Source organism: Semicossyphus pulcher, unplaced genomic scaffold (genome assembly GCF_022749685.1).
Source record: "Semicossyphus pulcher isolate SPU_LCO1_2020_fin unplaced genomic scaffold, fSemPul1.0.p SCAF_1, whole genome shotgun sequence".
NCBI lineage: Eukaryota > Metazoa > Chordata > Actinopteri > Labriformes > Labridae > Semicossyphus > Semicossyphus pulcher.
In genome coordinates, this window is record NW_027211603.1 from 36,179,259 (window position 1) to 36,207,061 (window position 27,803).

General features: G+C 42.7%; 1 protein-coding gene across 1 annotated transcript in view; it reads right to left on the reverse strand.

Moving 5' to 3' along the window:
* The window catches only part of LOC138591281 (mucin-2-like), a 152,326-nt gene that overhangs the window by 51,932 nt on the left and 72,591 nt on the right, over window positions 1-27,803 (reverse strand). The window contains exons 23-26 of the mRNA XM_069661861.1: window positions 6,158-6,397; window positions 5,704-5,860; window positions 5,425-5,553; window positions 3,426-3,573 (exon numbers count right to left, since the gene is read on the reverse strand). Coding sequence (XP_069517962.1) covers window positions 3,426-3,573; window positions 5,425-5,553; window positions 5,704-5,860; window positions 6,158-6,397 — 674 coding nt within the window. The remainder of the gene's footprint in view (window positions 1-3,425; window positions 3,574-5,424; window positions 5,554-5,703; window positions 5,861-6,157; window positions 6,398-27,803) is intronic.

Here is a 27,803-nt window from a genome sequence, read left to right on the forward strand (position 1 = left end):
AACAGAAAGTGTTGATGTTACAACTGTGTTTGTGGTTCCTTTAGTTGTTGTAGAAGTTGTAACTGGGCCAGTGGTGGATTCTGTAGGTGGTGTTGTTGTCCCAACACTTGTTGTCTCAGTTTCTTCTGTTGTGGTTTCTTCAGCTGTTGATCCTGTAGTTGTACTTAATGTCGCTGCAGTAGTCGTAGTACCAACAGAAGTTTTTTTTTTAGTAGTTGTGGCAGAAGTTGTAACTGGGCCAGTGGTGGATTCTGTAGCTGTTGTTGTTCCTTTAGTGGTTGTTGGTGTTTGAGTGGTGGCAACAGAAGGTGTTGATGTTCTGAATGTTGTTGTGGTTCCTTTTGTGGTTGTTAGTGTCGTTCTCCCAGTCGTGGTTGAAGTTATAACTGGGCCAGTGTTAGATTCTGTAGGTGGTGGTGTTGTCTCAATCCATGTTGTGGTTGTTTCTTCAGTTGTGGTTCCTATAGTTTTAGTTAATGGTGCTGTAGTAGTGGTAGCAATAGAAGTTTGTGTTGTACCACTTGCGGTAGAAGTTGAAATTTGCCCAGTGGTGGCTTCTGGAGGTGTTGTTGTTGCAGTTCTCTTGGTTGTTGTTGAAGTGGTGGCAACAGAAGGTATTGACGTTACAATTGTTGTTGTCCTTCCTTTAGTTGCTGTTAAAGGTGTTCTACCAGTTGTGGTAGAAGTTGTAACTGGGCCAGTGGTGGATTCTGTAGATGGTGTTGTTGTCTCAAAGCTTGTGGTCTCAGTTTCTTCAGTTGTGGTCCCTGTGATTGTTGTTAATGATGCTGTAGCAGAGATGCCAACAGAAGTTTTTGTTGTACCTGTTTTGGTAGGTGTTGTTACTGGGATAGTGGTTACTACTGTTGTCTCAGTTTGTCCTGTTGTGGGTGTTTTTTCAGTTGTAGTTTTTTTAGCAGTAGTTAATTGTTCTGAAGTACTGGTGGTAGCAACAGGAGATGTTGTTATTTCTCCTAATGTGGTTGTTTTTACATTTGTTGTTTTGGTTCCATGTGTTGTTATTGGAGAGGTTGGGCCAGTGGTGACTGTTGTTGTCTCTAATGTTGGAAGTGAAATAATGAGGTGTGTGAAAATTTTAAATTTGTTAAAAAAGTACCCTTCTTTGTGTGTGCGTATTTGTTAAAGCTCCTGTGAGGAGTTTTTTGCTGGATATGAAACGGACTGTTATTAATTCTGATTACTCATTATGAACTACAAAAGCAAACCAGACCATCAGCAACAAGATTGATGATTTGCAGTTATATCATTATATAACTGCACGCTGCTTGTCGTTACATTTTCCAGGACAAAACCTTTAAGTGAGTGATACATATGACTGTTAAAGAAAGCAAGAGGAGATTTATCGTTAAAAACCAACACTTAAGCATGTATAGGACAAAATCAGCAAAGAGGTACTTCGTTGTCCACAGGGGGCGCCAAAATCAACACAAACCAAAAGTTCCTCACAGGAGCTTTCAAGAGAAAATAAAAAAGATAACTTGTGATGCTGAATAGATTACTGTACCTGAAGTTGTGGTTCCAGGAGTGCTAAATGTAAAGGGGGTTGTTGTCGGGCTAGTAGTTGTGGTAGATGTGCATGGATACGTTGTCCTGGTTGTTATCCCATCAGGTCCACACACAGCTTTAATGCAGATTCCCATCCCATTATGGGTTGCGTAGATGACTTCCCCATATTTGTAGATTTTTCCATAAATAAAGCATGTACAATCTGTGGATTCAGAGTACCATCTTTCAATTCATTACATTACTTACATTACATTATATATATACTGTATATATATGTAAATATATGGCATAATAGAAGAGATGTGCATTATACACTACCAGTCAAAAGTTTGGACACATTTTCTCATACAAGTGAATGGGAAAGTGTGTCCAAACTTTTGACTGGTAGTGTATAAACAATTAAATAAGATATAAATGCAAAAGTTACATACATCAGTTATTTACAAATGAACAGTGTATGCAGTATTATATATATATATATATATATACATACACATTGTGTGTGTGTGTGTGTGTGTGTGTGTGAGTACTTGCATAAATAAAGAAATAAAGTGTATTTATCTATTTCTGTATATGTGTACTTACAGAATGCATTGTAGTTGCAGCTTATTCTGCAGCCCATACATTGACTTCAAATAGAAGAAATTATGATTACATTATTAGAAAAAACAGTTTTTAAACAATCTATTATTCCAACAACATTTTTTCATTTTCATCTCTGTATTTTCCCCAAATACAACAGCTAAGTTTTATGCGACAAGCACCTGCAAGTATACAGTATCTCATTTTGTAAACTTCAAGATGTAACTGTGGATGATGACTTTAAAACTTAAGATACTGATCATTTATGTATTTTAATATGCACAGTAAATACAAAGAGAGGAGACCAGCTCTACAGGAGGTCCATTTTGCAAGATAATATGGCTCTGCATACTGATGCAAAATATGTAATGGGGTCAGCCAGAGACAACACTGGTCTATGACAGCAAAGTACTGAGGATCGAATTGTAAAACATTCAACATCATAAATGGAAAAAGATAAGCCTGAACACCCATACAGTTAGGAGAATGTCTTTAGAACAACCAATGCAAAGTTGACAATGAAATAAAGTTACAGAATTTACCGTCTTCTATATCATCAATGCATTAGGTTGCTACAAGAAAATGTCAGTTTATTCAGTTTAAATTTATAATAAAAGGATTATGAACAACAACCAAACCCCAACCCAATCCTATCGAATGATTATTAGATCATTAAGAAAAGCTAAAATTGCTTGTAAAGGTCTGCCCCTATTAACCTGGGCAGTGTATCTGTCACATGTTTTCATAATGCAAAAACAGAAGAAAAGTAGCACACCATGTGCCTGAAAGATCCAAGAGATTTAAGACACCTTCATTGCGTCAGATTTACGGGCCTAATAGACTCTGTAGCTGAATTCAAGTTCAAAAAATTAAATTTCAAAACTATAGGTTAATGAAACAAAAAGTCAAAAGGGAGATTGTTCTCTTCAACTGGTTAAATCCTTGTCTCTGGGAGGTTTGGGAAGTGCAAAATATAAATGTATTCATGAATGATATATTAAACAACAAATAGGGTTATTGATGACCCCACAGAAAAAGAAAAACTCGATTTCCTCTCAAGAAGTCCACATTTTTTAAGTCAACCATGTTATCCTTGGACCTCTCTAAGAACTGATAGACTTAAGATTGCGAAAAAGGGGAGGACAGGAGCTAAGAATTATCCAGCTACTGTGCTTGTTGGTCTTGAATTAATGTCAGTCACTCAAAAAGATTAACTCCATTATTTTACAACATGAGAGTGCATGTCCAAATGTGGTGTATGTATCATTGCTGAATGTGTGTTAAGCCCATTGTTCTATTCTCTGTTTGAGACTTACCATTCGTAACAGCTTTTAGATGGAACCTTTTCTCCGTTGTTGTAATGGTTGCCCATTTCATCAAAGCATTTACATGTGTGGCACGCAACACACTTCATGGAGTCTTCATCAAAGTAGGGGTGGGTAAGGGGACACTGTGGATAGCAGCCTGAGAAACCATTGTCGGGCTTTAGGAGAAATACAGTTACAGCCAAAGCACTTTACAGTTTTCCCCTCCTTCACCCATCCACACACACATTCATCCAGATATTGTCCTCACACACACACATTTCATATGTGCTGAATGTTGGAACTCCTGATGATAAGTATATTTATTCTTTAACAAAACTAGGTCAAAACCTAGTATGTGGCTGACCGCATCAGGTCATTGTGCACTTTTGTGGGCAATGTGTCACAAGGACTGTCTTTATGAGGCGGATGACAACGTGTTTGAAAGCAGGTGTGCGCTGCGGGCGTAGGTGAGGATAGCGGACAAGCAGCGGAGAAGCAGCCTCGCCTACTCCCCGACCAAAATACTGAATAACTAAGTAACTGAATAAGGAATTACAGTGTGGAAGGAAGAAATAACCATCTAGAAAGAGGATAATCCAGACTGAGTAAGTCTATATGTGATGTGCTTCTCACAGAAATCATTGATATATGCAATTAATTGCTATAAATTCATACAAAGCCTGTAATTAATGAGATGATTTTTTTAAAATCAAAAAGTAGGGACCTCCAACTTTCTTTCCCTAATGATATAGCTGCCCTAGATGGCATCAGCCTGGCATCCAGTTAGGAATCTGGGAGTTCTATTTGATCAGGATATGTCCTTCATATCCCACATAAAACAAATATCAAGGACAGCCTTCTTTCATCTTCGCAACATAGCAAAAATCAGACACATCTTGTCTCAAAACAATGCAAAAAAACTTTACCCCTCCAGAACATTGCGCTCCCAGGATGCAGGCCTGCTTGTGGTACCTAAAGTCTCTAAGAGTAGTGTTGGAGGTAGAGCCTTCAATTACCAGGCCCCCCTCCTCTGGAACAATCTACCAGTCAAGGTCCGGGAGGCAGACACCCTCTCTTCTTTTAAGAGTAGACTTAAAACTTTCCTCTTTGATAAAGCTTATAGTTAGGGCTGGCTCAGGCTTGGACTAGCCCATAGTTACGCTGCTATAGGTTTAGACTGCCGGGGGGATCTGACACACCAAGCTCCTCTCTCTCTCTCTCTCTCTCTCTCTCTCTCTCTCTGTCATATTAATGCAGCTCATTAACTCTGTATCTTCTGGTCCCATTAACATTACTAACCATATATCTTCCCAGGAGTTCTCATGCTCCCTTGTCTTGAAGGTTCCTGGGGATCGTTGCTGCAGACCACCTGCTGCTGTGGACCTGCTCGACTGCAACAACTGCTAACATCAGTATCCCCATAGTATCATTATTGTTGCTGCTAATGCTAATAGTAGACCTGTTGACTTCAACTGTTACAATTACGATTACCTCAGCCTTTATCATTACTCTGCTTCTCTCGCTAATTTATTTATTTATTTATTTTGCTAATCTTCACCCTAGTCTACCACTATTATTGGCATTGTAACCATAAGTATGTGTCTATTGTTGTTCATGTAACAAGGACATATGTTGTTGTTGTAACAAGAACATATGTTGTTGTTGCTCTCTTTGCCTGTCTCTATCCTGCAACTCCTTCTATCCCATTTTCGGCCCATCCAGTCGAGGCAGATGGCTGTTCAACATGAGTCTGGTTCTGCTCGAAGTTTCTGCCTGTTAAATGGAAGTTTTTCCTTGCCAATGTGCCGAATATTGCTAAGTGCTACTCATGGTGATTCATGTTGGGCCTCTCTTTAAATAAAAAAAACAAAGAGTCGGTCTAGACCTGCTTTTTTTCTAAAGTGTCTCGAGATAACTGTTATAACTGTTATGATTTGGCGCTATACAGATAAAATTTGATTTGATTTGATTTGATTTGATAACATGCCAAAAGATCAGTCTAATGTACCTTCCATGGCTGTGATGAGGTTGGAACAGTTTCCTGAAGGATTCCTACATGTCTTCATGCAGGAAGCTCCGCAAGGCTTGTAGTGCCATTCACAGCCATCAGGGGCATTGTAGTAGTCACAGAAAATAGCTGCAAGAGAAAAATAAGTACTTCCAGGCTTTTTCATATAAGGTTGTAACCTTATATGAAAAATTTATTTAAACCTTTCAGTGAAAGATATTCATGCTGTCCTCATTCCCTGGGTAACATAATCCTGGTGTGGTGTGTAACCAAACTTACGGCATATTTTTGGAGTTCTCCATTTAACACAGACCCTGGCTTCATTACAAGCTCTGGCATAGGCAGCCACCGCAGTGCAGAAACACTCGCAGTCTCCACCAGTGTCACAAGCACAAGAGTCTCTCACACAAGAATCAAAGAATGGACCAGGATCAACCTTGAAAAAAGAAAAATGTACATTTAGCAGTTTATTCAAGAAAGAGAGTGACAATGATGTAATTTTGTGCTGTATGAGTATATTGGTGGTATAATAGAATCAGTCCTATAGGTGCTAATAGCAGAGACATTGAGGTGTTGGTGGTGCTGCAAGGTCAGGGGTTGCTAAAATTACAAGCAAACAACCGGTGGAAATTGAAAACATTCATATTGATTTGTCACACTTTCGGTCTTGGATCATCTTGGATCTTGCCAAGGAGTAACGGTAAGGACACATGCTTGCTGTCACCATAGTTACCTGTGAGTGACATTTCTTGAAGGTGACACTAATGATGATGCTACATTGTCTCTTGGACCAGGCTGCCCGATAGCTGTTGGTGGAACAGGGATCAGTGATCAGTTGGGCATTTGGGCAGCTGGGCGAAACCTTCCAACTGTTACCAAACTCAAGAACGTCTGCCACTGTCTCCTGGGAGCGGGTGGTGAAGTCATTCTTACTGTTGCCGTCGTAGTTTCCACACAGGCCACAGACTTGACCCTAAGTGGGAAATATTCACAGAAAAAATTGACTGCTATATAAGATGACTTATACAAAGTAAGGTACCTGTTTGATGTCGGTGACATATCCTTTACCCCCCCAGGTTTGGCATCTCCATTTATACATTGCTGGCACAGTTGTGTGTTATATTCAGTGGTAGATAATTAGTGGGTATGCAAGGGACCGTCGTTCCCACAGGAAATGTCAGGAGGAACAGCTTTCTTAAGTGTGTCCATTAAAACAAATACCATGTAATGGGCTTGAATGCATCACAAATCCATCGACAGCCTTTACAGCCAATAGAAGTGGCAGTACGTATGATCACTCTCACCATAGTAGAGTTTCTGTGTCAGTGTTTTTTTTTCTTTTGCAGCTACAGGTATTGTGGAAGATATCGAGAATCTCTTCATAATTTATGGCTGTCTTACATTTTTGTGATACACTTAATCTGTGTGCAGCTTTGTCCCTTTTTGATGATTGCTGGACCCACAGATTCAGGGGCTGTTTTGTGTACTTAACAAAAGACACGGTTATTCTTAACTCAAAGCGCAGAAAAGTTGGGAGACGGGTCATCCTTTCCTCAAGGACAAAGGAGATGCCATCTGCCACAGTTGGGATAGATTCTAAGGATCACAAGTAAGTCATGCTATTGCAAAATTATCCAGGCAGCACCTGTAATGATAACTCTGTGTGATCTCCGGCCATTTAAGACTTGTAAAGGAATTTTATATTTAAATAATCAGACTATTACTGTGGAAAGTGTATAAGTGAATTATATATCAAGTGAAATCAAGGTTATTATAATTAACGAAAAATAAATTGTCAAAAACGGTTTCGTTATCTGCAATAAAACTAAAAACTCGGCTTCACAAAATAATTATAACTAACTGAAACTATATTGTAAGTTCACAAAACCAACTAAAATCCTCCCAACCCACCCACAGAGGCTCACATACACTTTATCACACACAGATACAGACAGACACACATGTACACGTATGCACATACACACTAAAATATACACCCACCCACACACATGCACGCTGTTATGTGTGGCCAGTTAATTTTGTTTTGCTCCTTTCTCTCACTCTCCCTGTGTCTCTGATTCTCCATCCTCCTTCTGCCTGCTGCGCACCTGAGTGCAATGAGCGCTCAGGAAAGGGGGAGGAGATATAGAGGTGCAGGGAGAGCAGAGTGAGGAGGGCAGACACACACACGCAGACAGCAACCTCGTGGTGAGGAGGGTTTTTCTTTTGTTCCTCCTAACTTTGGTTGTATTCTTTTCCACAGGTCCTTTTCCCCTCAACATGTATTTATATTGTTGGGGTTTTGTTGTTTTAGTTTTGGCTGGAGATTTCCGGTAGTCTAGTTATTTCGTCTTTTGTTTTATGATGATTTTCCCAGTTTAGGTAGTTTAGGGGGAGGTGCTGGGAGCGACGGTCCATTGCGTGGCTGGCCCAGTACTTGCCCACTTTTGTTCATTTTGGCCGGGGTCTCCAGCTCCTTTTTTTTCCCCTTATCAGTTATTTTAGTAGTGATGATTTTCTGATTCTTTATTCAATAAACAAATTAAAACCCTGTGGGTTTTCAAACATTCTTCTGTTGTGTGGCGTCCTTTTTAAATATGTTGCGGTCCTCATTGTGAGCCTTTGTTTTGTCTTATACTTAGTTTGAGAGGCCGTAACACACGCACTCAGGATAAAACATGGTAAAGAGGAATGGCAGGACACTGAGGAACAGGTGAGGAAAACGCCACCTAAGGGAGCCAATCCGCACTGGGAGGGGTCACAGTCTACGCCTGCAGGGAGTGCCACCCACAGAGACCACCCCTACCCGGAAAGACCGGGATAGACTCCCCACAAGGTGCAGAGCCCCACGGTCCTCCGGGCCTGAGGGATCTCCAGGGCGACGTCCCCGTGGGCAGACCAGACACAACTCCCAGTGTGGAGGGCTCCCATGAGGAAACACTGGAGCTAAAAAGTAAAAGGCTAAAAGACAATAAGATAGGCTGAGATAAATGTAAGAAATAAAATTATAAAAATAGAAAAAATAAAATAAAATGTATTAAACTTTGAGATAGAAAGATTTAAGAATAAATGAATAAAAATAAAACTAAGGCTTAGAAGATTTCATAATAATAAAGTGAAAAAACAATTAAGAATAAATCTATAAAAATTTTAGATATTAAAAATAGAATAAAATAGTTAGAAGAATAGCATAAATTAGTTAAAACCAAGTTGAAAATGTGAGTCTTGAGCTTCTTTTTAAAAATATCAACTGTCTCTGCGGTCCTGATGCTCTCCGGCAGGCTGTTCCACAAGTGTGGGCCACAGTAACTGAATGCTGCCTCACCGTGGGTTTTTGTTCTAACTTTAGGAATGACTAAAAGGCCGGTGCCGGAGGACCTCAGGGTCCGCGAGGGTTGATATGATAAAAGCAGTTAAGATAGATAAGATGGCGCAAGACCATAAAGACATTTAAAAACTAATAAAATAACCTTAAAATCGATCCTGAAACACACGGGGAGCCAATGCAGCAACTTTAAAACTGGTGTAATGTGCTCCCGCCCTCTGGGGTCCGTTTCACAAAGAAGCTGCAAAAGAGAGAGAAGCGGCGTGGGAAGAAACTGCTGCTCGAGTAAATGCGCAAGTTTGAACTGGTCTTTTTATTTAATACTTAATCACGACCGGAAGCTAAAATTTATATTAATTTAGGAGCAATCCAGCGGGACAAAAAAAAAACATACATGGAAGCACTTCAATCATATTTTTAATATTAAACTAATGAAATATCATTCAGTGGCTGTTTTAATTTGCATTAGCTTTATCCCTAACATGATGCTGACTTCACATACATTATAATTCATGTTGATTGAACTGAATGTGTTAGTTCAAAAAAAAAAAAAAATCCAACTAGTGCTGCAAGCAGCATTGAACGGGCCCGCAGACGCCGGGGCGTGTCGCAGTCGCAGAGCAACTTGCAGCCACAGTTTCGGTGTAAAGTTCTGCATGGGCTGTATATTTGAAAAATTGTAGGGGGCGCCACTGAGCCATTTAGCCACGCTCACTAACAAAACCTATACAGACCTTCCCATTACCCCACTGGGGACATGTGTACCGATTGTCAGGGCTGTATCAGTATATTAAGCACCTGAAAAATGTACTTCCTGTTAGTGGCGAACAACATGTCGCGACGGCAACAACGTGGGACATGGACTTATGAGTTTCAAAATGGAGCATGTCAAAGGCCTTTGGGTGTTGTTGACCAAATCTGAATGGGTTACAAACAACCTAATAGGAAGTGGACATGTAAAAGTAGAAAGAGTGACTTCCTGTTGCCACTAGATGGTGATGTGCCTGTTATGCAAATGTTCAGTGTAGATTTGTTCAGAACGGGACTCTTATGAAGCACATGACATATGAGGCAGATATGTTGATGTACAGGCGAGTTATAGCAGTTTGAATGTTTATGGCGAAGGATTGCAACTGGTTTTTTGATGTGCCGCCTTGACCATGCCTCTTGAGGTAGAGTCACCTGTTTTTTTTTCCAAACCGTACTCTACTGAGAGAAATTTGAGGAGTATATGTTGTACCGTCTTGGAGCAGTAGATTGTAGCGTAAAACATGAAATTGCCTGATATTTACTATCGCCAGTAGGTGGCGCTAGGCACATCAGTGAATTATGGCATATTAATGTGTTCAGGGCAGGAGCCTTATCATACCTGGAAAGTCTGGGTCACATAGGAGCATGTACAGCCAGTCAAGTAAAGGATGCATGTCGCATGAGACTGAATACCTCGAACCAGTAGGTGGCGCTCTGATGACAGACTGATTTTCAACATGCAGGAGTGTTCAGGCAGTGACATATGTCATACATATAAAGTTTCAGGCTGACAAGACCCTGTATGTTTGGGTTAAAGCAATCTCCTGTGTCATGGCGAGACTTGGAACTTTGACGAGCCACCACGGCCACGCCTTTTGAAGTTTTCGATAACTATGCATCGTTAATGTCTCCTCTGTGCCCGGGGAAAATTTGAGGGGGATTGGAGGAACGCCCTAGGAGGAGTTCGTTTAAGTATGAGCCCTGGAAATGTCGAAAAAACATGGGGTTTTTGACAACGTCATCTAAAATGGCGGACTTCCTGTTGGTCCAAGAGGCTTTTTATTAGATCTAGACATCATACATAAGTGTGCGGGATTTGGTAAGTGTAAGTTTAACGTGCTGCAGGGGCTGATTGTTTGAATATTGTAGGGGGCGCCACTGAGACATTTAGCCACGCCCACTAACAAAACCTATACAGACCTTCCCATTACCCCACTGGGGACATGGTTACCAATTTTCAGGGCTGTATCAGTATTGTAAGCCCCTGGAAAAAGTACTTCCTGTTAGTGGCGAACAACGCCACGCCACAGCAGCAACGTGAGACGTGGAGTTATGAGGTTCACGATGGAGCTTAATCCAGGTCTAAGGTCCATACTGAGACACATTTGAGTAGGATATGTTGCACCGTCTTGGAATAGTAGCTCGTAGCGTTATCCATTAAATTTCCTGTTATTTCCTGTCGCCAGTAGTCAGCGCTAGGAGTATCAGTGAATAATGGCATATCAACGTGTTCATGCCGTTGTTCTTATTAAACATGGAAAGTCTGGGTCACATTGGAACATGCACGGCCGAGTTAAAGGCCACTTCCTGTTCCTGTGCAGACTTGACGAGTGTGCACAGTTTCATGATGCTCCGAGGACATTTAAGCCTCGAAAAATGCAAAATTCGACAACAATGAAAGAAGAGGAAGAATGATAATTAAAGCCGCAAGCGGCGATGAACGGGCCCTCGCACCCGTGGCCACGTTGGGGCGTGTCGCGGCCGCGGGGCGTGTCGCAGAAGCAGGGCGTGCTGCACCCACAGCATGTGCTGCAGCCAGGGACTGTGCACCAGTAGGTTGTGATATCAGCATCACCCAAATTCCTATGGAGATCTGTTCAGGCCGAGACTAAGATCATGCATGTGAAATTTGAAGCTGATATAACATTGTATGTGAGAGGTAGTACTGGCTCTTACCAGTAGGTGGGGCTATGAGTATGAGCGAAAAAATATTCATATGTAGACCTGTGCAGGCCGAGACAGTTATCATGCATGTGAAATAAGGAGCTGATCAGACAATCTATGTGAGAGTTAGTACTGGCTCTGCCCAGTAGGTGGCGCTATGACTATGAGCGAAAGATTAATATGTAGATGTGTTCAGGGCGGTACCCTCATCAAACCTGTGAAATTTGGTGGAGATTGGACAATGTATGTGAGAGTTTGTTAAGGCTCTGCCCAGTAGGTGGCGCTATGACTATGAGCGAAAAATGATTATGTAGAACTGTTCAGTCCGACACTGTGATCATACATGGGAAATTTCAAGCTGATTGAACATTGTATATGAGAGTTACTACTGGCTCTTACCAGTAGGTGGCGCTGTGACTATGAGTGAAAAATGAATATGCAGATGTGTTCAGGGCAGTACCCTCATGAAACCTGTGAAATTTGGAGAAAATCAGACAATGTATATTACAGTTTATACAGGCTCTGCCCAGTAGGTGGCGCTATGACTATGAGTGAGAAATGTATATGTAGATGTGTTCAGGGCGGTACCCTCATCAAACCTGTGAAATTTGGTGGAGATTGGACAATGTATATGAGAGTTGATACAGGCTGTCACCAGTGGGTGGCGCTATAGGATTGGTAAGGAAAGGAGTGTGTAGATCTGTTCAGGGCGGGACTCTGATCAAGCATGTGAAATTTGGTGCAGACAGGATGAAGTACAGGCGAGTTATCGCAGCCTAAATGTCATGGCGAGGCATCATGGCGAAGGTTATATTCACCGCGCCGCCAGGGTCACGCCCTCTGTTGTAACCTGACCAAGTTTTGTCACAGACCTTAATAAAGGTCTTAAGAGTTTCCTGACATGAATTTGAGGTTAACATGTTTTACCACCTTGGAGGAGGGGCTTGTAGAGTAAAATATGTCGCTTCCTGTTTCCAGTAGCGGGCGCTAGGCCTGATGGGAAATATTTTCATGTAATTGTGTTCAGGCTGGGACTCTTGTCATACATGTGAAATATGAAAAAGGCAGAAGACTATATATGAGAGTTACAGTGATTTTCATTTTTGGCATTTTGCCAAACAAACATCAGACTTTGACCCCCCGCCAAGGCCACGACCATTCTCAAAAACTCAAGCTTTTGATAACTTTTCATCTCCAATGTCTTGTCAATACACTGACCGACTGTCAAAAGTCTGGGAGGAAGTCCCTAGGAGGAGTTCGTTAAAGTATGACCCCTGGAAATCCACAAAAACACGCTTTATTTTGAAATTCAAAGCAAAATGGCTGACTTCCTGTTGGGTTATGGGCATATGTATTTGAGACTTTTTTGTAGGTATGGACATGATACATATGCCTACCGAATTTCAGGCCCGTAGGTGAAACCTCCTTTAGGGGCTGAATTTTGCTAAAATTCTAGGGGGCGCTATAGAGCCATTTTGCCATTGCCATGTGGGAAACCCACAAAATATCAAATTTTTCTCCAGACCTGATGCACATTCCAAATTTGATGAGTTTTGGGGCATGTTTAAGCCGCCAAATTTGCGATTCATTGCGGATTAAAATAATAATAATAAGAAGAAGAAGAAGAATTAAAGCCGCAAGCGGCGATGAACGGGCCCTCGCACTCGTGGCCACGTTGGGGCTTGTCGCGGCCGCGGGGTGTGCTGCAGACACGGGGTGCACCTCAGAAGCGGGGTGTGCATGAAGCACAGGATGTGCTGTAGCCACAGGCTGTCCACCAGTAGGGGCTGCTGTCAGCATTACCCAAATTCATATGTAGACCTGTGCAGGCCGAGACCATTATCATGCATGTGAAATAAGGAGCTGATCAGACAATCTATGTCAGAGTCAGTACTGGCTCTTACCAGTAGGTGGCGCTATGACTATGAGCGAAAAATGATTATGTAGAACTGTTCAGTCCGACACTGTAATCATACATGGGAAATTTCAAGCTGATTGAACATTGTATATGAGAGTTACTACTGGCTCTTACCAGTAGGTGGCGCTGTGACTATGAGCGAAAAATGAATATGCAGATGTGTTCAGGGCAGTACCCTCATGAAACCTGTGAAATTTGGAGCAAATCAGACAATGTATATGAGAGTTGATACAGGCTCTGCCCAGTAGGTGGCGCTATGAGTATGAGTGAAAAATGTATATGTAGATGTGTTCAGGGCAGTACCCTCATCAAACCTGTGAAATTTGGTGGAGATTGGACAATGTATGTGACAGTTAGTACTGACTCTTGCCAGTAGGTGGCGCTATGAGTATGAGCGAAAAATGATTATGTAGACCTGTGCAGGCCGAGACTGTTATCATGCATGTGAAATTAGGAGCTGATCGGACAATCTATGTGAGAGTTAGTACTGGCACTGCCCAGTAGGTGGCGCTATGACTATGAGCGAAAGATTAATATGCAGACCTGTTCAGGGCGGTACCCTCATGAAACCTGTGAAATTTGGAGCTGATTGGACAATGTATATGAGAGTTGATACAGGCTCTGCCCAGTAGGTGGCGCTATGACTATGAGTGAAAAATGTATATGTAGATGTGTTCATGGCAGTACCCTCATCAAACCTTTGAAATTTGGTGGAGATTGGACAATGTATATGACAGTTTATACAGGCTCTGCCCAGTAGGTGGCGCTATGACTATGAGTGAGAAATGTATATGTAGATGTGTTCAGGGCAGTACCCTCATGAAACCTGTGAAATTTGGAGGAGATTGGACAATGTATATGAGAGTTTATTCAGGCTCTACCCAGTAGGTGGCGCTATGACTATGAGCGAAAGATTAATATGTAGACCTGTTCAGGGCAGTACCCTCATGAAACCTGTGAAATTTGGAGCTGATCGGACAATGTATGTGAGAGTTAGTACTGGCTCTGCCCAGTAGGTGGCGCTATGACTTTGAGTGAAAGATTAATATGTAGACCTGTTCAGGCCGAGACTATAATCATGCATGTAAATTTTGAAGCTGATATAACATTGTATGTGAGAGGTAGTACTGGCTCTGCCCAGTAGGTGGCGCTATGACTTTGAGTGAAAAATGTATCTGTAGATGTGTTCAGGGCAGTACCCTCATCAAACCTGTGAAATTTGGAGCTGATCGGACAATGTATGTGAGAGTTAGTACTGGCTCCGCCCAGTAGGTGGCGCTATGACTTTGAGTGAAAAATGTATCTGTAGATGTGTTCAGGGCAGTACCCTCATCAAACCTGTGAAATTTGGTGGAGATTGGACAATGTATATGAGAGTTGATACAGGCTGTCACCAGTGGGTGGCGCTATAGGATTGGTAAGGAAAGGAGTGTGTAGATCTGTTCAGGGCGGGACTCTGATCAAGCATGTGAAATTTGGTGCAGACACGATGAAGTACAGGCGAGTTATCGCAGCCTAAATGTCATGGCGAGGCATCATGGCGAAGGTTATATTCGTGGCGCCGCCAGGTTCACGCCCTCTGTTGTAACCTCACCAAGTTTTGTCACAGACCTTAATCAAGATCTTAAGAGTTTCCTGACATGAATTTGAGGTTAATATGTTTTACCACCTTGGAGGAGGGGCTTGTAGAGTAAAACATGTCACTTCCTGTTTCCAGTAGCGGGCGCTAGGCCTGATGGGAAATATTTTCCTGTAATGGTGTTGGGGCTGGGATTCTTGTCATACATGTGAAATATGAAGAGGATAGAAGACTGTATGTGAGAGTAACAGTGATTTTCATTTTTTGGCATTTTGCCCAAAAAACATCAGACTTTGACCCCCAGCCAAGGCCACGCCCATTCTCAAAAACTCAAGCTTTTGATAACTTTTAATCTTCAATGTGTTGTCAATAAACTGAGCGACTTTGAAAAGTCTGGGAGGAAGTCCCTAGGAGGAGTTTGTTAAAGTATGACCCCTGGAAATCGCCAAAAACACGTCTTATTTTGAAATTCAAAGCAAAATGGCTGACTTCCTGTTGGGTTTGAGGTATGGGTGCAAGAGGCTTTTTAGTGCGTCTTGGGCTGTTCAATATGCTTACCAAATTTCATACACCTAGGTGAAAGTAACCTCTATGGGGAGGCGTTTTTGAAAATTTCTAGGGGGCGTTATGGAGCCATTTTGCAACAGTCATCTGCGAAACCCACAAAATATCAAATTTTTCACCAGACCTGATGCACAGTCCAAATTTGATGAGTTTTGGGGCATGTTAAAGCCGCCAAATATGCGATTCATTTGGCACCAGAAACAAACAAACAAACAAACAAACAAACAAACAAAGAATAATAATAATTAAAGCCGCAAGCGGCGATGAACGGGCCCTCGCACCCGTGGCCACGTTGGGGTGTGTCGCGACCGCGGGATGCGAGCCAGCCTTGGGGCGTGCTGCAGCAGCTGAGTGTGAATAAGCCACAGCATGTGCTGCAGCCAGGGGCTGTGCACCAGTCGGTGGTGCTATCAGCATCACCCAAATTCCTATGAAGATCTGTTCAGGGCAGTACCCTCATGAAACCTGTGAAATTTGGAGGAGATTGGACAATGTATATGAGAGTTGATACAGGCTCTGCCCAGTAGGTGGCGCTATGAGTATGAGTGAAAGATGTATATGTAGAACTGTTCAGTCCGACACTGTCATCATGCATGTGAAATCTCAAGCCGATTGAACAATGTATGTGAGAGGTAGTACTGGCTCTTACCAATAGGTGGCGCTATGACTATGAGAGAAAAATGAATATGAAGATGTGTTCAGGGCAGTACCCTCATGAAACCTGTGAAATTAGGAGCTGATCGGACAATGTATGTGAGAGTTAGTACTGGCTCTGCCCAGTAGGTGGCGCTATGACTTTGAGTGAAAAATGTATCTGTAGATGTGTTCAGGGCAGTACCCTCATCAAACCTGTGAAATTTGGTGGAGATTGGACAATGTATATGAGAGTTGATACAGGCTGTCACCAGTGGGTGGCGCTATAGGATTGGTTAGGAAAGGAGTGTGTAGATCTGTTCAGGGCGGGACTCTGATCAAGCATGTGAAATTTGGTGCAGACAGGATGATGTACGGACGAGTTATCAATGCCTAAATGTTATGGCGAGGCATCATGGCGAAGGTTATATTCGTGGCGCCGCCAGGGTCACGCCCTCTGTTGTAACCTCACCAAGTTTTCTCACAGACCTTAATCAAGATCTTAAGAGTTTCCTGACATGAATTTGAGGTTAATATGTTTTACCACCTTGGAGGAGGGGCTTGTAGAGTAAAACATGTCACTTCCTGTTTCCAGTAGCGGGCGCTAGGCCTGATGGGAAATATTTTCCTGTAATTGTGTTGGGGCTGGGACTCTTGTCATACATGTGAAGTATGAAGAGGATAGAAGACTGTATGTGAGAGTAACAGTGATTTTCATTTTTTGGCATTTTGCCCAAAAAACATCAGACTTTGACCCCCAGCCAAGGCCACGCCCATTCTCCAAAACTCAAGCTTTTGATAACTTTTAATCTTCAATGTGTTGTCAATAAACTGAGCGACTTTGAAAAGTCTGGGAGGAAGTCCCTAGGAGGAGTTCGTTAAAGTATGACCCCTGGAAATCGCCAAAAACACGTCTTATTTTGAAATTCAAAGCAAAATGGCTGACTTCCTGTTTGGTTTGAGGTATGGGTGCAAGAGGCTTTTTAGTGCGTCTTGGGCTGTTCAATATGCTTACCAAATTTCATACATCTAGGTGAAAGTAACCTCTATGGGGAGGCGTTTTTGAAAATTTCTAGGGGGCGCTATGGAGCCATTTTGCAACAGTCATCTGCGAAACCCACAAAATATCAAATTTTTCACCAGACCTGATGCACAGTCCAAATTTGATGAGTTTTGGGGCATGTTAAAGCCGCCAAATATGCGATTCATTTGGCACCAGAAACAAACAAAGAAAGAATAATAATAATTCCTTCAATTTCAAGAGGTACTCGCACCGCTTCGGTGCTCGGGCCCTAATAATTCCTTCAATTTCAAGAGGTACTCGCACCGCTTCGGTGCTCGGGCCCTAATTAAAGCCGCAAGCGGCGATGAACGGGCCCTCACACCCGTGGCCACGTTGGGGCGTGTCGCGGTCACGGGGTATGAGCCAGCCTTGGGGCGTGCTGCAGCAGCAGAGTGTGAATGAGCCACAGCATGTGCTGCCGCCAGGGGCTGTGCACCAGTAGGTGGTGCTATCAGCATCACCCAAAATCCTATGGAGATCTGTTCAGGGCAGTACCCTCATGACACCTGTGAAATTTGGAGGAGATTGGACAATGTATATGAGAGTTTATTCAGGCTCTGCCCAGTAGGTGGCGCTAGGACTATGAGTGAAAAATGTATATATAGATCTGTCCAGGCCGGGACTATAATCATGCATGTGAAATTAGGAGCTGATCGGACAATCTATTTGAGAGTTAGTACTGGCTCTGCCCAGTAGGTGGCGCTAAGAGTATGAGCGAAAAAGTAATATGCCTATGTGTTCAGGGCAGTACGCTAATGAAACCTGTGAAATTTGGAGGAGATTGGACAATGTATATGAGAGTTGATACAGGCTCTGCCCAGTAGGTGGCGCTATGACTATGAGCGAAAGATTAATATGTAGACCTGTTCAGGCCGAGACTATAATCATGCATGTAAATTTTGAAGCTGATATAACATTGTATGTGAGAGGTAGTACTGGCTCTGCCCAGTAGGTGGCGCTATGAGTATGAGCGAAAAATGATTATGTAGACCTGTGCAGGCCGAGACTGTTATCATGCATGTGAAATAAGGAGCTGATCAGACAATCTATGTCAGAGTCAGTACTGGCTCTTACCAGTAGGTGGCGCTATGACTATGAGCGAAAAATGATTATGTAGAACTGTTCAGTCCGACACTGTAATCATACATGGGAAATTTCAAGCTGATTGAACATTGTATATGAGAGTTACTACTGGCTCTTACCAGTAGGTGGCGCTGTGACTATGAACGAAAAATGAATATGCAGATGTGTTCAGGGCAGTACCCTCATGAAACCTGTGAAATTTGGAGCAAATCAGACAATGTATATGAGAGTTGATACAGGCTCTGCCCAGTAGGTGGCGCTATGACTATGAGTGAGAAATGTATATATAGATCTGTTCAGGCCGGGACTATAATCATGAATGTGAAATTAGGAGCTGATCGGACAATCTATTTGAGAGTTAGTACTGGCTCTGCCCAGTAGGTGGCGCTATCAGTATGAGTGAAAAATGTATATGTAGATGTGTTCAGGGCAGTACTCTCATCAAACCTGTGAAATTTGGTGGAGATTGGACAATGTATATGAGAGTTTATTCAGGCTCTGCCCAGTAGGTGGCGCTATGACTATGAGCTAAAGAATAATATGTAGATGTGTTCAGGGCAGTACCCTCATGAAACCTGTGAAATTTGGAGGAGATTGGACAATGTATATGAGAGTTGATTCAGGCTCTGCCCAGTAGGTGGCGCTATGACTATGAGCGAAAGATTAATATGTAGACCTGTTCAGGCCGAGACTATAATCATGCATGCAAATTTTGAAGCTGATATAACATTGTATGTGAGAGGTAGTACTGGCTCTGCCCAGTAGGTGGCGCTATGACTATGAGTGAAAAATGTATATATAGATCTGTCCAGGCCGGGACTATAATCATGCATGTGAAATTAGGAGCTGATCGGACAATCTATTTGAGAGTTAGTACTGGCTCTGCCCAGTGGGTGGCGCTAAGAGAATGAGCGAAAAAGTAATATGCCTATGTGTTCAGGGCAGTACGCTCATGAAACCTGTGAAATTTGGAGGAGATTGGACAATATATATGAGAGTTGATACAGGCTCTGCCCAGTAGGTGGCGCTATGACTATGAGTGAAAAATGTATATATAGATCTGTCCAGGCCGGGACTATAATCATGCATGTGAAATTAGGAGCTGATCGGACAATCTATTTGAGAGTTAGTACTGGCTCTGCCCAGTAGGTGGCGCTAAGAGTATGAGCGAAAAAGTAATATGCCTATGTGTTCAGGGCAGTACGCTCATGAAACCTGTGAAATTTGGAGGAGATTGGACAATGTATATGACAGTTTATACAGGCTCTGCCCAGTAGGTGGCGCTATGACTATGAGCGAAAGATGTATATGTAGATGTGTTCAGGGCAGTACCCTCATCAAACCAGTGAATTTTGGTGGAGATTGGACAATATATATGAGAGTTGATACAGGCTCTGCCCAGTAGGTGGCGCTATGACTATGAGTGAAAAATGTATATATAGATCTTTTCAGGCCGAGACTATAATCATGCATGTAAATTTTGAAGCTGATATAACATTGTATGTGAGAGGTAGTACTGGCTCTGCCCAGTAGGTGGCGCTATGACTTTGAGTGAAAAATGTATCTGTAGATGTGTTCAGGGCAGTACCCTCATCAAACCTGTGAAATTTGGAGCTGATCGGACAATGTATGTGAGAGTTAGTACTGGCTCCGCCCAGTAGGTGGCGCTATGACTTTGAGTGAAAAATGTATCTGTAGATGTGTTCAGGGCAGTACCCTCATCAAACCTGTGAAATTTGGTGGAGATTGGACAATGTATATGAGAGTTGATACAGGCTGTCACCAGTGGGTGGCGCTATAGGATTGGTAAGGAAAGGAGCGTGTAGATCTGTTCAGGGTGGGACTCTAATCAAGCATGTGAAATTTGGTGCAGACACGATGAAGTACAGGCGAGTTATCGCAGCCTAAATGTCATGGCGAGGCATCATGGCGAAGGTTATATTCGTGGCGCCGCCAGGGTCACGCCCTCTGTTGTAACCTCACCAAGTTTTCTCACAGACCTTAATCAAGATCTTAAGAGTTTCCTGACATGAATTTGAGGTTAACATGTTTTACCACCTTGGAGGAGGGGCTTGTAGAGTAAAACATGTCACTTCCTGTTTCCAGTAGCGGGCGCTAGGCCTGATGGGAAATATTTTCCTGTAATTGTGTTGGGGCTGGGATTCTTGTCATACATGTGAAATATGAAGAGGATAGAAGACTGTATGTGAGAGTAACAGTGATTTTCATTTTTTGGCATTTTGCCCAAAAAACATCAGACTTTGACCCCCAGCCAAGGCCACGCCCATTCTCAAAAACTCAAGCTTTTGATAACTTTTAATCTTCAATGTGTTGTCAATAAACTGAGCGACTTTGAAAAGTCTGGGAGGAAGTCCCTAGGAGGAGTTCGTTAAAGTATGACCCCTGGAAATCGCCAAAAACACGTCTTATTTTGAAATTCAAAGCAAAATGGCTGACTTCCTGTTGGGTTTGAGGTATGGGTGCAAGAGGCTTTTTAGTGCGTCTTGGGCTGTTCAATATGCTTACCAAATTTCATACACCTAGGTGAAAGTAACCTCTATGGGGAGGCATTTTTGAAAATTTCTAGGGGGCGCTATGGAGCCATTTTGCAACAGTCATCTGCGAAACCCACAAAATATCAAATTTTTCACCAGACCTGATGCACAGTCCAAATTTGATGAGTTTTGGGGCATGTTAAAGCCGCCAAATATGCGATTCATTTGGCACCAGAAACAAACAAACAAACAAACAAAGAAAGAATAATAATTCCTTCAATTTCAAGAGGTCCTCGCACCGCCTTTGGTGCTTGGGCCCTAATAATAATTCCTTCAATTTCAAGAGGTACTCGCACCGCTTCGGTGCTCGGGCCCTAATAATAATTCCTTCAATTTCAAGAGGTACTCGCACCGCTTCGGTGCTCGGGCCCTAATAATAATTCCTTGCATTCCAAGAGGTCCTCGCCACTGCGTGCAGTGCTCGGGCCCTAATTAAAGCCGCAAGCGGCGATGAACGGGCCCTCGCACTCGTGGCCACGTTGGTGCTTGTCGCGGCCGCGGGGTGTGCTGCAGACACGGGGTGCACCTCAGAAGCGGGGCGTGCATGAAGCACAGGATGTGCTGTAGCCAGAGGCTGTCCACCAGTAGGGGCTTGGTCAGCATCACCCAAAATTCCTATGGAGATCTGTTCAGGCCGAGACTATAATCATGCATGTGAAATTTGAAGCTGATATAACATTGTATGTGACAGGTAGTACTGACTCTTGCCAGTAGGTGGCGCTATGAGTATGAGCGAAAAATGATCATGTAGACCTGTGCAGGCCGAGACTGTTATCATGCATGTGAAATTAGGAGCTGATCGGACAATCTATGTGAGAGTTAGTACTGGCACTGCCCAGTAGGTGGCGCTATGACTATGAGCGAAAGATTAATATGTAGACCTGTTCAGGGCGGTACCCTCATGAAACCTGTGAAATTTGGAGCTGATCGGACAATGTATGTGACAGTTAGTACTGGCTCTGCCCAGTAGGTGGCGCTGTGACTATGAGCAAAAAATGTATATGTAGATGTGTTCAGGGCGGTACCTTCATCAAACCTGTGAAATTTGGAGCAGATCGGACAATGTATGTGAGAGTTAGTACTGGCTCTGCCCAGTAGGTGGCGCTATGACTTTGAGTGAAAAATGTATCTGTAGATGTGTTCAGGGCAGTACCCTCATCAAACCTGTGAAATTTGGTGGAGATTGGACAATGTATATGAGAGTTGATACAGGCTGTCACCAGTGGGTGGCGCTATAGGATTGGTAAGGAAAGGAGTGTGTAGATCTGTTCAGGGCGGGACTCTGATCAAGCATGTGAAATTTGGTGCAGACAGGATGAAGTATGGACGAGTTATCAATGCCTAAATGTTATGGCGAGGCATCATGGCGAAGGTTATATTCGCCGCGCCGCCAGGGTCACGCCCTCTGTTGTAACCTGACCAAGTTTTGTCACAGACCTTAATCAAGGTCTTAAGAGTTTCCTGACATCAATTTGAGGTTAACATGTTTTACCACCTTGGAGGAGGGGCTTGTAGAGTAAAATATGTCACTTCCTGTTTCCAGTAGCGGGCGCTAGGCCTGATGGGAAATATTTTCATGTAATTGTGTTCAGGCTGGGACTCTTGTCATACACGTGAAATATGAAAAAGGCAGAAGACTATATATGAGAGTTACAGTGATTTGACATTTTTGGCATTTTGCCAAACAAACATCAGACTTTGACCCCCCGCCAAGGCCACGCCCATTCTCAAAAACTCAAGCTTTTGATAACTTTTCATCTCCAATGTCTTGTCAATACACTGACCGACTTTCAAAAGTCTGGGAGGAAGTCCCTAGGAGGAGTTCGTTAAAGTATGACCACTGGAAATCCACAAAAACACGCTTTATTTTGAAATTCAAAGCAAAATGGCTGACTTCCTGTTGGGTTATGGGCATATGTATATGAGACTTTTTTGTAGGTATGGACATGATACATATGCCTACCGAATTTCAGGCCCGTAGGTGAAACCTCCTTTAGGGGCTGAATTTTGGGAAAATTCTAGGGGGCGCTATAGAGCCATTTTGCCATTGCCATGTGGGAAACCCACAAAATATCAAATTTTTCGCCGGACCTGATGCACATTCCAAATTTGATGAGTTTTGGGGCATGTTTAAGCCGCCAAATTTGCGATTCATTGCGGATTAAAATAATAAGAAGAATAATAATTCCTTGCATTCCAAGAGGTCCTCGCCACTGCGTGCAGTGCTCGGGCCCTAATTAAAGCCGCAAGCGGCGATGAACGGGCCCTCGCACCCGTGGCCACGTTGGGGCATGTCGCGGCCGCTGGGCGTGTCGCAGAAGCAGGGCGTGGTGCACCCACTGCATGTGCTGCAGCCAGGGACTGTGCACCAGTAGGTCGTGATATCTGCATCACTCAAATTCCTATGGAGATCTGTTCAGGCCGAGACTAAGATCATGCATGTAAAATTAGGAGCTGATCGGACAATCTATGTGAGAGTTAGTACTGGCTCTGCCCAGTAGGTGGCGCTATGACTATAAGGGAAAGAATAATATGTAGATGTGTTCAGGGCAGTACCCTCATCAAACCAGTGAAATTTGGAGGAGATTGGACAATGTATATGAGAGTTTATTCAGGCTCTGCCCAGTAGGTGGCGCTATGACTATCAGTGAAATATTAATATGTAGACCTGTTCAGGCCGAGACTATAATCATGTATGTAAATTTTGAAGCTGATATAACATTGTATGTGAGAGGTAGTACTGGCTCTGCCCAGTAGGTGGCGCTATGACTTTGAGTGAAAAATGTATCTGTAGATGTGGTCAGGGCAGTACCCTCATCAAACCTGTGAAATTTGGTGGAGATTGGACAATGTATATGAGAGTTGATACAGGCTGTCACCAGTGGGTGGCGCTATAGGATTGGTTAGGAAAGGAGTGTGTAGATCTGTTCAGGGCGGGACTCTGATCAAGCATGTGAAATTTGGTGCAGACAGGATGAAGTACGGACGAGTTATCAATGCCTAAATGTTATGGCGAGGCATCATGGCGAAGGTTATATTCGTGGCGCCGCCAGGGTCACGCCCTCTGTTGTAACCTGACCAAGTTTTCTCACAGACCTTAATCAAGATCTTAAGAGTTTCCTGACATGAATTTGAGGTTAATATGTTTTACCACCTTGGAGGAGGGGCTTGTAGAGTAAAACATGTCACTTCCTGTCTCCAGTAGCGGGCGCTAGGCCTGATGGGAAATATTGTCCTGTAATTGTGTTGGGGCTGGGATTCTTGTCATACATGTGAAATATGAAGAGGATAGAAGACTGTATGTGAGAGTAACAGTGATTTTCATTTTTTGGCATTTTGCCCAAAAAACATCAGACTTTGACCCCCAGCCAAGGCCACGCCCATTCTCAAAAACTCAAGCTTTTGATAACTTTTAATCTTCAATGTGTTGTCAATAAACTGAGCGACTTTGAAAAGTCTGGGAGGAAGTCCCTAGGAGGAGTTCGTTAAAGTATGACCCCTGGAAATCGCCAAAAACACGTCTTATTTTGAAATTCAAAGCAACATGGCTGACTTCCTGTTGGGTTTGAGGTATGGGTGCAAGAGGCTTTTTAGTGCGTCTTGGGCTGTTCAATATGCTTACCAAATTTCATACACCTAGGTGAAAGTAACCTCTATGGGGAGGCGTTTTTGAAAATTTCTAGGGGGCGCTATGGAGCCATTTTGCAACAGTCATCTGCGAAACCCACAAAATATCAAATTTTTCACCAGACCTGATGCACAGTCCAAATTTGATGAGTTTTGGGGCATGTTAAAGCCGCCAAATATGCGATTCATTTGGCACCAGAAACAAACAAACAAACAAACAAACAAAGAAAGAATAATAATTCCTTCAATTTCAAGAGGTACTCGCACCGCTTCGGTGCTCGGGCCCTAATAATAATAATCCTTACAGATACAATAGGGTCCTCGCACCCGTTGGTGCTCGGGCCCTAATAATAATAATAATCCCTACAGTTACAATAGGGTCCTCGCACCCGTTGGTGCTCGGGCCCTAATAATCCCTACAGTTACAATAGGGTCCTCGCACCCGTTAGTGCACGGTCACGTTGGTCACGTTGGGGCTTGTCGCGGCCGCGGGGTATGCTGTAGACACGGGGTGCACCTCAGAAGCGGGGTGTGCATGAAGCACAGGATGTGCTGTAGCCACAGGCTGTCCCCCAGTAGGGGCTGCTGTCAGCATGAGCACAATCAATATCTAGATCTGTTCACACCGGGACTTGCACCATACATGTGAAATTTGGAGGAGATTGAACAATGTATAGGAGACCTACTACTGCCTCTTTCCAGTAGGTGGCGCTATGACTATGAGCGAAAGATTAATGTGTAGATCTGTTCAGTGCGGTACCCTCATCAAACCTGTGAAATTTGGTGGAGATTGGACAATGTATATGAGAGTTGATACAGGCTCTGCCCAGTAGGTGGTGCTATGACTATGATTGAAAAATGTATATGTAGATGTGTTCAGGGCAGTACCCTCATCAAACCTGTGAAATTTGGTGTGTGTGTGTGTAGATCTGTTTAGGGCGGGACTCTTATAAAGCATATTAAATTTGGTGCAGATATGATCAAGTACAGCCAAGTTATCACAGCCTAAATGTTATGGAGAGGCATCATGGCGATGTTATGTTTTACCACCTTGGAGGAGGGGCTTGTAGTCTAAAAACAATTACATTTCCTGTTTCTATGCCTTATGGGAAATATTTGCATGTAGTTGTGTTCAAGCTGGGAGTTTTATCATACTGTACATATAAAATATGAGGAAAATCGAACACTATAAGAGAGTTACAAATATTTTTGTTTTTGGTGGGGGGGCTTTTGCCCCCAAAAAATAAAACTTTGACCCCCAGCCAAGGCCACACCCCTTGATGAAAAGTCAAGCTTTTATTAACTTTTAATCATTAATGTCTTGTCCAAAAAGTCTTGGATGAAGTCCCTAAGAAGAGTTTGTTCAAGTATGGACTCTGTAAAGTGGCCAAAATGTGCTTTATTTGGAAAATCAGCAAAATGGCTGACTTCCTGTTGGGTTTGAATTTTTTAAGTGCAGAAGAATTAAATTTGTAAAGTAGGCAATATTGATTTTAATGCCTTAAAATAAATAATTTTAATCTCAGAACCTTCTCCTTATGGGTGGGGCTACAGAGGGACCACCGAGACCAGATCCCTTTGGCCCATAGATTATGAAGCTGTTAATGTTTTTGTTGCTCTTCCCTTGTTGTTCTTTCCTTGTTGTTCGGGGAGGGGGGGAGTAGCACACGGCCTCTCCTAGGTTCCACTGTAAGCTCATGCAGCCTGAACCTCTCCTGAAGTCCTGAGCCGTCAAGAACAGCCTTATTGTGTACTGGGCCGCAGAACACGGCCAGTATCATCACCATGCTGATCTCGTACTGCACTGAACGTGTTGAAGAAGCTGAATCCAGCAACCTTTAAAGGGGACTTTGAACAAAACATACTCCCGAACAGACTGTGGTAAATATGTGAGAGAGGCAAGGGGTAAACGTACGCAATATAACGTATTACATAGATACTATTACACACCATCTAGATTGTATGATGAAACTACTGGGTGATGATTTGTGTTGGAAATGCAAAGAGGAAACTGGAACCTTTCTCCACTGTATATGGGAATGTGTTTTAATCAGATCTTTCTGGACTCAGATTCTAAATATTTTAAGTAATTGGCTTGGAGCAGAAATCTCCCTAAATCCAGAGCTCTGCTTGTTGGGGGATAAATCTCCCAATATATCTAAATGTAACTTCTCTATAATTTCGGTGGGTACAAGAACAGCTTGTCGAGTCATTTTAAGACATTGGAAGGCATCAGAAACTCCACAGGTGAAAGAATGGGTCTGTGCAATGACTGAAACTACATCCTATGAATGTATGCTTAGTAGATTAAATGATGACAGAGGGGAGGGGGTGACCGCTTGGGACAGGTTTTGGGACTACATAAAAGTTGATAATGACCCCCACTCGGACTCTGGTTTTCTTGTTGTGTTTCGCTTCCCCCAAATGGGATCCTGCAATACTGTATACCTCAGCAACATGTCTATATGATGTATGTAGAAGCAGGTTAGGTATGTGTGCATGTGCAGATATGCATGTATGAAGGTATGAGTACATATACAAGTGTGCGAGTATACAGATACTGTACATGTACGTATTAGTTGGTATTATTGTGTATCCACTCTCTTTTGTATTTGCTGCCTATCTTTTTTATGTTTTTCTGAGACAAAAATGTGCGAAGTCTGTCGCCAAAGTTAATTGTTAATTATATACTACCTGTTCCTGTATGGAGAAACATAATAGGTTCGCCATGTATCAAGCGTTTGAAAAGTTCAATAAAAACTTGAATATAAAAAAAAAAAAAAAAGCAGACTCGTCCACGAGGGACAAAAGCTGTCCTGAAAAGGCCCAAGCTCCAACAGAGAGCCTTGCTGCTGCAGCCATTAGATGATCATCAGGTGGTATAATTACATCTTCCACTCATTGATGCTTGATGCTAAATTATCTAGGATTAATTAATATTAAACCTAAACAAAGATCTTTTAAAATCAGAATTAATTTTGAATGGTTTCTCAATCTTCCTTGGTGCCTTTTAGAACTCTCAACTGCCGAAATCCCATTTAATTTCTAAAACATCAAAGATATGTACAATGTGGTCCGTTGTCATTCATTTATTGTTCATCATTGTACCTTTTTCATTTACCTTATTCGTTGTACCTGTTCATTTATCCTTCATTTGTTCATTTATATTCTGTCTAGAAGTTAAATAAACCTTTTATTTATAAAGACCTTGATCCATGTGATTTGTGTGTGAATGAAATGGTAAAGTCACTGTTCACCATGGCCTAGAACCTCGTAGTAACCCTGAGATATTGAGCCTAAAGTAATGAATTAACTAATTATAAGTTTTCCCTGTCTTG